At 36.7% G+C, this 9,895-nt stretch overlaps 1 protein-coding gene across 1 annotated transcript in view; it reads left to right on the forward strand.

Moving 5' to 3' along the window:
- Positions 1–8,206, forward strand: part of LOC125459018 (actin-binding protein WASF3-like) — a 125,652-nt gene extending 117,446 nt beyond the window's left edge. Inside the window, exon 10 of the mRNA XM_048544891.2 lies at positions 63–8,206. Within this exon, the coding sequence (XP_048400848.1) occupies positions 63–220 (158 nt within the window). The 3' untranslated portion in view covers positions 221–8,206. The remainder of the gene's footprint in view (positions 1–62) is intronic.
- Positions 8,207–9,895: the final 1,689 nt, after the last annotated feature.

The raw sequence follows: 9,895 nt of genomic DNA on the forward strand, positions 1-9,895 counted from the left end.
TGCAGTTAAATTTGCAAAAGTATGAATTGTGGACTGTTATCAGAACTAATTGTCTCTTGTAGGAATTCAGCTTCGAAAAGTACAAGAACAACGAGAGCAAGAAGCGAGAAAAGAGCCCGTTGGGAATGATGTGGCAACCATTCTGTCCCGTCGGATTGCAGTGGAGTACAGCGAGTCTGATGATGACTCAGAACTGGACGAGAATGAGTGGTCTGATTAACAAGTTGATTCAGTAATGTTCTGTGGAATGACCCTGCCAACAAGTTTTGTTTTGTTTGTTTCTGATCAAGTGGAGTGGTTGGTAATTGCAGTTACATTTACATGTCTTCAGTTAATGCATCAGGTTAACCACACTCAAGCAAAGCACACATAAAAATATGTAAAATAAATCATTGCTGTTCATCAGCTTGCCTCTGGTGTAAGATGTTACATGTTTTTTATGAGCATGGCTTCGGTTTTTCTCCAAGATTTAGAGTAAGCTTTTGTGAACTGGTCATAGACTTGTGTATATCTAATGATGTACACATTCAATAATATTTGATATATTTGAAACAAATGTCTACATGTTGCTGAAAAGGGAAACTTATATTACTGAAACAAAAACAGCAGTTGGCAGAAAAACTCAGCAGGCCTGGCAGTACCTGGGAACAGAATTAATGTTTTCAGGCCAGTGAAAATTTCTGAGGAAGGGTCACTGGACCCAAAATGCTAACTCTGATTTCTCTTCACAGATGCTACCAGACCTGCTGAGCTTTTCCTGCAAGTGCTGTTTTTGTGTTTGATTTACAGCATCCCACAGTTCTATTGGTTTTTATATTGCTGAAGCTTTTCCTCATGTTTCTCTGTTCAGCAATATACAGGTTCTGTATTACCAAGTGAAATGTCTATATCTAATTGCTGTCTGATGTTAGGGTTCAGGATTTTTGGTTGACTTAAAATCTATGGAACACCAAAAAAGTGAAGTCGATCCTGCATTTCAGCCCTTGATCATCAATATTTTGTCTTCATCTCAAAAAGTAAATTTACAATATAAATGTGAAAGGGTTTCTTTAGTACTTGATTATAAAGAATAATTGGTAAATGTTAGAGATTCTAATCTATAAATCAGTATTCCTCAGTCATAATGGTATTATTTAATGGTCTACTTTCTGAGAATGCTATTATTTGAGTTAAAGGTCAACAACATTACAGACGCTGACAATCTAGTGATAATTTTGTTTTACACTTTGCTCTGTGAATATGTAAGTATCTAACGCTGTTCAATTAATTTTGAGTAGTCCAGTCAATGAGGTCAGATAATCAATATAAATTACTCGAGTTGTGCTCTAATTTACTGCCTTGTGGTGGCAGAAAGATGTTTACATGTATTGTTGCAAAATACCAGACGTAGGTAAATACTTGAAGGGCACCAAAATGCATGTGTTATAGGACCAAGATCCCACATAATGATCAAAGAGTCTCCCCCTAAATATGACACATTAGTAGTAATATTACAAAAGGGTCTGATAATCAGGTCAGTGAAAATAGTATCACTTTCATAGCATGATGTTTGGAATTTTTAAACAACAGCCACTTTTTATTTGAAATCATTATACTGTGTGCACTATTCTGCTTATTATAATGTTCCGGATATACCTTTTTGATATTGCTTCTTATTGAGTGTACCTCTCTTAGGCTGCCTCCTTTTTCATTTACTTCCAGGGGCAAACAGCCCAAATTTTGTCACGCTTTCATTTAGATAATTGAAATAATCTAATGGGTTTACATTTTATATTTTGCTTACCTTTTGATGCCCAAAACAAGTTGCGGGTCTGAAGCTGGGATCCGACCAGAATGTCATTTATTTTTAGCATGACATTTTTAAAAAAATATATTCTTGATGGTCTATCAGCATTCTGTTTGCAATGTTGATGGCTACTCCTTGTTGACTGAGTATATTAAATTTCGAGGTAAAGAAATGGAAGAAGCAAAATGCTGGCAACGTGCTGATAATGATAATGATGCTATTTTTGTAAGTATCTGGGATTGATTCCAGGAATGAGAAAATAGGTAAGGAAGAATGTGTTGCATCTTAATAAAATGGGAATCCACTAAGGAAAAGGGAAGAAGTTAAATAAGATTAAAGGAGAGCAGGGCTAGATCCCATTTTAAATCAATAGGATTTCATGTCAGTAAAAGACATACTAGAAATTAATAATCCAAAGAATAATATTGGTTGCAGCTTTCAGAAACAGGCAGTTTAGCAGGAAAAATGAAGAGGCAGATTTTTGTTAACGGATATGTATGTGAATGCTATAAACGTGTGTAATACATGAGTGAACCAGGGAAAGTTGTAGCAATGGAGAACAGCTGTATAACAAAAGTATAACTTATCCCAGAAGATGTTGACAAATATATCAAAAAAAAGAGTATAGAACATTAGAGAAAATAGAATAGCTTGAAAGGAAAGGAATATGCTTTGAACTAAGTTCTGGAAAGGCAGGGGAAATACATTTTTGGAAGGTGAATCTGTTCTAGCTGAACAGAGCTTGATAAAACAATTTTGGAGTTGGTTGAGGGAGAGTGATGATGATTTACTATAGACTACCATCTCAATAAGCAGGATTGATCATAGTGAACAAATAGACTAATTAAAAACTTGATGTTGTCTTTATAGGCAACTTTCAACCACAAGTTGAGTTGTGATCATCCAAATTATTTAGAATCAGAATTTGTAAATGCAGTAATCTGGAAGTTGAGGTTAGTGGTAAAACAGCAGTGTTCAGCATTGTCCTTGAAGAAAGCTGTTCAGAAAGATCTAACATTCTCTGTGATACAGATGTCCCCTTACATGTCAGCAATTTAAAACAAATGCTAAGCTGAAGGGATATCCAATCCTGAGTCAGCGATTATGCCATCAAATTAACTAGCAGCTATTTCACTTTTAAATATTGATACAGTGAACCAGGAAGTTAAAAACACTGAATCTCTTCACTTGTAAGTAAAAAGTTCAGATGATGAAATGATTGGAATAATATGGAAGCCAAAATACAGGTAAACTTTACAAAAATCTATTGTCTTAAAAATCTGGATTTTGTGGATCATAATGGAGAGGTTTAATGCTCCACAAATGTTAGATGAGCTTTTCAGGGTCAGTGAGGTGGCTATAAGTAATATTCAATTTAAAAACCCATTTTTAGTAACATATACCTTTCCCAGGAATCTGTAGGTAAGATTGACAGCCCAAGAGTGAAAGTTTCTGTCAATATGACCACCATCCTGATGTTTGCAGCCTGAGTGCTCCAACATTATATCCACTGGAAAGAAGGTGGATCATTGACAGCAACTTTTAGATTTCATGACATTCTGTGCAAGTGTGGCTGCCTATTGCTTGGAACCTAGCTGCTCACAATATATATTAGTGTGGAGCACTGTGTGCAGCTCAGTCTCCTTAGCTTAGGAAGGATATTATTGCCAGAGTGATTGTAATGAAGCTTCATCAGATTTATTCCCAGGATGGCACGACTCTCTTATGATTAGGAAAACTAATCTCTAGAGTTTTGAAGATCGAGAGGTGATCTCCATCTAAAAGATACTTAAAGGGTAGATGCAGAGTAGATGCAATTTAAATGCTGCCCCGATTGGGACGTCTCAAACAAGACGACACAGTTTCAAAATAAGGGGTAGGCCACTTAGGTACGGGACAAGAATTCTTTAATTTCGAGGGTTGTGAGTCTTTGGAATTCTCTTTCCTTGAGGGCTGTGGAAGCACCACCATTGGGTGTGTTTAATGTAGACATTTACAGCTTTCTAAATATCAGTGACATATAGAGAGTTGGGAAAAAAGGATTGAAGTGGATGATCAGCTGTGTTTGCACTGAATGACTGACTGAGTAGCATCAAGGGCTAAATGGTTTACTCCTGCCCCCCTCCTAACAGGAAGCTATGTGTCCTGCTTCCTTATTCATGCTAATGAAATGACCTGGCACTGGGAATGGAGGAGAAACTCCCATTTAGGCCCCTTTTGGGACCATGGAAATCCTGCCCAGAACACAGGTGTGTAAAGCACTTGCTAGGGACCGATTCAGAAAAAATTCTTTATTCATACCTCAATTTAAGACAAATAGAATGTAACAGAACTTGTACTGGGTAAGATAAATAACTTCAAAGACAAGCCCTAACTTTCAGACCACTTTAAATAAGATAACAACTCAATCCAAACTAAAAGAAGAGAAAATGAACCACCAAATCCACAGTGAAGAGGGGAAATGGGAGGTGCTGTGCTTGGAAGAAGGCAGAAACTTCTGAAGCATGTCAAAAAACTGACCAAAGGACAAAAGAGTGTGCGAAAGCTGTTTGTGCTTGTTGGGCACTAAACGCTTATAAACTTTTCATCCTTTCATATGAACATCATAGTAAAGTTTTTTTTTTATCCTCTCCAATTACTCTCAAGAAGATAGTGGTGAGCACCGTATTTGAACTGCTGCAATCCTTGTGGTGTAGGTAAACTCATTGTTAGGGGGGGATCCCGTGACAGTGAAGGCATGGGGGATGTAGTTCCAAGTCAGGATGGAGTGTGACAGGGAGGGATTTTGCAGATGGTGGTGTTCCATGCATTTGCTGCTGTTTTCCATTGACTTGGTCAAGGTTGCAGGTCTGCAAAAAGTGCTGAAGGAGCCTTGGTGAGTTGATGCAGCTCATCTTGTAGATGGTAGGTGCTGCCACTGTGTTTTTGTGGTGTGGAAAATTTATGTATTAGTGCAGATGAAGTAAGCTGCATTGTCCTGGACATTGTCAAGCTTCTTGAGTGATTTTTAAGCTGGGTTGTCTAGGCTAGTAGACAGTATTCCATAACGCTGCTGATTTGTGCCTTGAAGATTAGAGACAGACTTTGGGGAAACAGGAAACGTGTTATTTGCTGCAGAATTCCGAGCTCAAATCTGCGTTGTAGCAACAGTACTTGTACGGCTGGTCCATTTCTGTTTCTGATGAATAATAACTGCCTAGGATGTTAATAATAAGAGGTTTAGCACTGGTAATGCCATTCAGTATGAAGGAAATTGTTTGACTCTACCTTTGCTCATGCTGCCTAGAGGAAGAAGTGAATCTTAATGAATGACAGTAGAGGTGAAAATGAGGATAAACAGAGATAATGCATTCAGAAAGTATTTCCTCAGGTGTTCAGTTAGGAAGATTAATCCAAGGTTTCAAGATGAACAAATGAGGCAGTAGATATACTCAAACAGTAGCCAATAGTTTTCCAAACCAAACAAGAAAAAGGAAATGTTACCTGACTGACTTCAGACCATTTTAAATTATAAATTGAGGTTTGGAAGAGTGCCATGTAGTGTCTGTATTTTGCATGCAGTTGGACAAGGGCCAGGGAGTGTTGCCATCAGCGTCAGGATAACATAACTGCTTCCTCTGAATGGTAAAATTGATTGTTTAATATACTGCTAGGTGTATACACAGATGTGTTCAGAGTGGTCCACAATGCATTTTGTTTTAAAATACGTATGTTTCTCTATTATTTATAAAGTAGCTCAGCAACAGGTTACATTCCCTAAAAATGAATCCAATAAATAGCACCTACAACTCAGACTTTCATCATTATTAACAGTTAAACCTCCTAACCAAAATCAGCATAATTCACACTTTCAAAGCCACCATCATCTGGACTTTCATCCACAATAAAACTGTCTGGTTCACTCACCTGGTATTTCTGTTCCTTTCTGGATGTCACTGCTCACTTGGCATTGTCACATTTTGCAGAAAGTAGCAATCCTGCTGCAGATCTGTTCCTAATTTCCAGAGCCATGTCTCGCAAGCTGCTGGTTTGCTTTCCTTGAAATTTCATGCATAGGCAGTGGTGTTTCTGCATGCTGAACACACTATCAGTAAATAGCACAGTTACCATACCTGGACACAGTGCCAACATTATGTTAAAAGCCAAAGAAACATGTTTGGTGAACAAAAGAGCTGTATTTTGGACTCAACTCACTTAAGAGAAGCAAACCCCATGGATCCACAGCATCTGTTGAAACACTGAAACTAGAGATAAGAACTACTACAGTTAGCAATGAAAGAGTCCTTCAATAGTGGAGAAATCCAATTCACATCATATTTATTTTTAAAATGAGATAAATTTAATCTGTGCAATGTCAGAATCCATCAGCCTTCTACCAATAACTGAAAAAACAGTGGAATTACTTGTAACACTTTTGGATTTCTTAATTTACTGCTTTTAAATATTTTCTGGCTGTAAGTATTACATTGCCCTTATATAGACACATCAAATTTCTTAAGCTTTTTAAAGAGCCTGCGTTAAGTACAATTTCAGTAGCTGTGTTCCAGGAGAACAAACAGAGAAATGTTTCTGTTCTTTATTTTTAGCAATGAAATAATCCTATGCTTCCACAAAATTGCACTCAGATCTTTGAGCTCAAAAATCTTCAGAACACATTTTGGTTTACAACCTCACACCAGTTTATAAAGAAGTGAATTGTTAAAAGTAATTGTATTTACATGCAGATTTACAGTAAAAATCTTTCTATATTGTCCCTTAAAAATATGATATGCAATATACAACTTAGAGCTACGCTATGCTTTCCTAAGTATACTGTATGCAGTGTTTCTTGTACTTCTTACTGCTATGGGAAATAAAATTACTTGATCTGTTCTCTAGAGAATTTCAAACTGAGCCAAAAATTCAAATAGCTACAGCTATTTAACTATATCCAAAACAATTACAAGCATTCTCTGCATCAGAACGAATGTTGACTACATTTTAAAAATAACTAGCTGTCATTCATATAACTGAAACATCAGTCTTTGTTTGAAAATAGCTTGTTTTTTTTAAAGGCCGAAAGAACTGCACATGCTGTAAATCAGGAACAAAAACAAAGTTGCTGGAAAAGCTCAGCAGTTCTGACAGCATCTGTGAATGTGAAAACAGAGTTAATGTTTCGGGTCCGCTGACCCTTCCTCAGTACTCATACTCACCCCTAGCTCACAGACGCCTGCTGTGATTTTCTGCTTGTTGGATGGGGGTTCTAATGGGGCTGTCTACTCGTGGCTTGCTTGAGGCCCTTAGTGGAATCAAGGCTAACTTAAGGGTCTCATCATACTGTTGGTCAAATTGGATGGGCAGCAGGAGATGGTAGTTGGTTAATCTATTACAGTGAGGCTTAGAGGAAGTGGGCTTACCCTGACATTTATGCTGGAGTGTAGGAAATCTATCCCTGACACATAATCCAAGCCACAGGTTCAAGCCTCAAATTATGGTTTGAGATTGTAGAATTGGGTTAATAGCTAATTACCCTGTTTCAGTAGAAATTTTTTTCAGATTAGGACAAATTTAATTTGTAGGAATGAAGTTGTGAATTATATTCTGTGCCTTAGTGTACCTAGGAATATATGATGCAGGTATTGATTTATTTGATTAACGAGCACAAAATATGTGAATTCAGCTGAGTTTTGAACATGCATGGCAGAAATTGAGAAAACACCGTTTACCTATATAACGTAAAACAATAAATTTATTTCCTACCCACCAAAAGAAGAAAAATAATAAACATCAATAAAGGTCATTGTTAATTGCTGTTTAAGTCAAATTTTAAGGAATTAGTTAACTAAAATATAGAATCAATAAGACATCAATGCATTATGGAATGTTCTTCCAGTATTCTCTGTCACTGCTACATTACCTGTCTGTCTGCACTTGTCTAGGATTTTACTGAATGGAAGCTATCCCCACAGGAGTGTGGGGGAAAATCCAGGAGCAAAGATCCCTTGTGGATGCCTGGGATAAGAACCCTGATTCTGTTACCTAGAATTTAACTTGTAACTTAATACGCATATGCATTACCTGACCTCACCATTCACTTTTTCAGTTTCCACTCTGATCTCATTCCACTCAGATCCAACAAAGGACTGTGCCACTTGTGTTGATTTCCACTTTTAGAACTAGCATTGAAATGAAATATACATGCCAGTGCCAGAGTTGCATTTCCATATGGTTGTTTACATTATGGTACCCTGTATCCTGGGTAGTATAATTCCAAAAGTAAAATACAGCTGAAATCGGCGCAATTGGAGAAATCACCGAGAAAAGTTGATATCACAATGATCTGTTACAGCGTCAAATTTATTTGGTTCAGTCATGGAAATTGCACACTCAAACAAAAACAGAAATTGCTGTAAAAGCTCAGCAGGTCTGACAGTATTTGTGGAGAGAAAGCAGAGTTAGCAGGTGCTGACGGCTAACTCTGCTTTCTCTCCACAAATACTGCAAGACCTGCTGAGCTTTTACAACAATTTCTGTTTTCCATTCTGATTTACAACATCCACAGTTCTTTTGGTTTTTATGGAAATTACACTCTTGTTTCCTTTTATAGTAGCACAGAATGAGGCCATTCAACCTTCAAATTAATGTTGCTTGTGTTCTTCATTCTGAGTTGTAGCTAATTAAGGTGGTGATTTAATTTTAGACTGGATCTCATGATATTTGAGTCAATTAGTCACTTGTATTTCTCCCAATACCTTGATGCACATCTTTGGTGCACATTTTCCATTGTGGACTAGTAAGTTTTCACCGAACTTTCATCATCAACAAGCCTTAGAACTGAAGTCACACCACCTCCCCAGACACACCCAGAGCTGCTTTTAGATTAGGCAGAAGATAGGAACATTAAGAATATGATTCAGTTTTGCATTCTATAATTCTGTTTTTAAGATGGTCTACTTTGGAAACTGCAGAATGTATGTGCACAGTTTAGGTATTTTACATTTGATTGGTGAGTTTTATTGATTTGGTTCAGTCATGGAAATTGCACTCTCAAACAAAAACAGACAACCTTGGTATGGTGACCCTAAATATGGTAAATAGTGAATGATCATTATTCTTAAGTAAATTTTACCTTCATTAAGATATCTTTCCATTCTTCTGAAGGACTAAAAACGTTTGGGACATAACATCTAAAGAAGTGATTTGTCTTTTATAACTTGATATTTTTAACTTTGAAATTATTCTGCTGATGAGTAACCACATAATATGGACTCACATATTAAAAGCATAATAACAAAAATATGCAAGACCTTTTGTAACACCTGCTAAGCTGAGCAGTAATATAATTGGTGCTACCTTTTCCAGGAGTCACCATTATCTTTTTGTCTTTGATAGCAATCTGTGTAGTTTGCATCTTAATTTAACAAACAGTTGATCACAAATCTAGCTTGTGGCCATTTCGAAGGCAAAGTTATTTTTCATTTAAAACATGGGAATATCTTATTTACAAATCATTGATTACTGATTTATGCATCACGGTTGGCTGATGCTATGTCCACAAAATAAATGCAGATTATTGATTAAGAAGATCCACTTGCTTTCTGTGCACTTGGAGCCAGTCTTACTGCCTAGTTTACTAATTTGCCTAGGTTCAAATTAGTGAATAAATTTACAAGATATTTTGCATGCGCTTCAAATTCTTCTTTCTCACAATTAAATCAAGTGAAGTTTAATGTAGTCATTAACTTGCAATAATTCCCAATTATGGCACATGTAACAATAACAGTCCTATACATCTTGTTGTTCAGTAACTTAGAAATGGATCAGTGGACATCTAAATAGAGCTCATGTTTTAAAAGTGAGAATTGTTACTGGATGCAAGTAGTAATATTTATCAGTAGTGTGGGACTAGTAAGGTCGAAGAAAATATCAGAGAAGGCCAAGTACACTATGATAAAGCAACTAAGTGAATTTAGGAGGAAAGGGGAGGTGTTCCAGAGTCTTTTTATGCTGATAATGAACTATATTAGTGCAATGCTTTTATTTACTACAACATTTAAAAAAAAGTAAAGTTGCCATAGTCATACAGTCAAACAGCGCAGAAATAGACCCTTCAGTCCAACTGATCCA

The sequence above is a fragment of the Stegostoma tigrinum genome, chromosome 15 (genome assembly GCF_030684315.1).
Source record: "Stegostoma tigrinum isolate sSteTig4 chromosome 15, sSteTig4.hap1, whole genome shotgun sequence".
Lineage (NCBI taxonomy): Eukaryota > Metazoa > Chordata > Chondrichthyes > Orectolobiformes > Stegostomatidae > Stegostoma > Stegostoma tigrinum.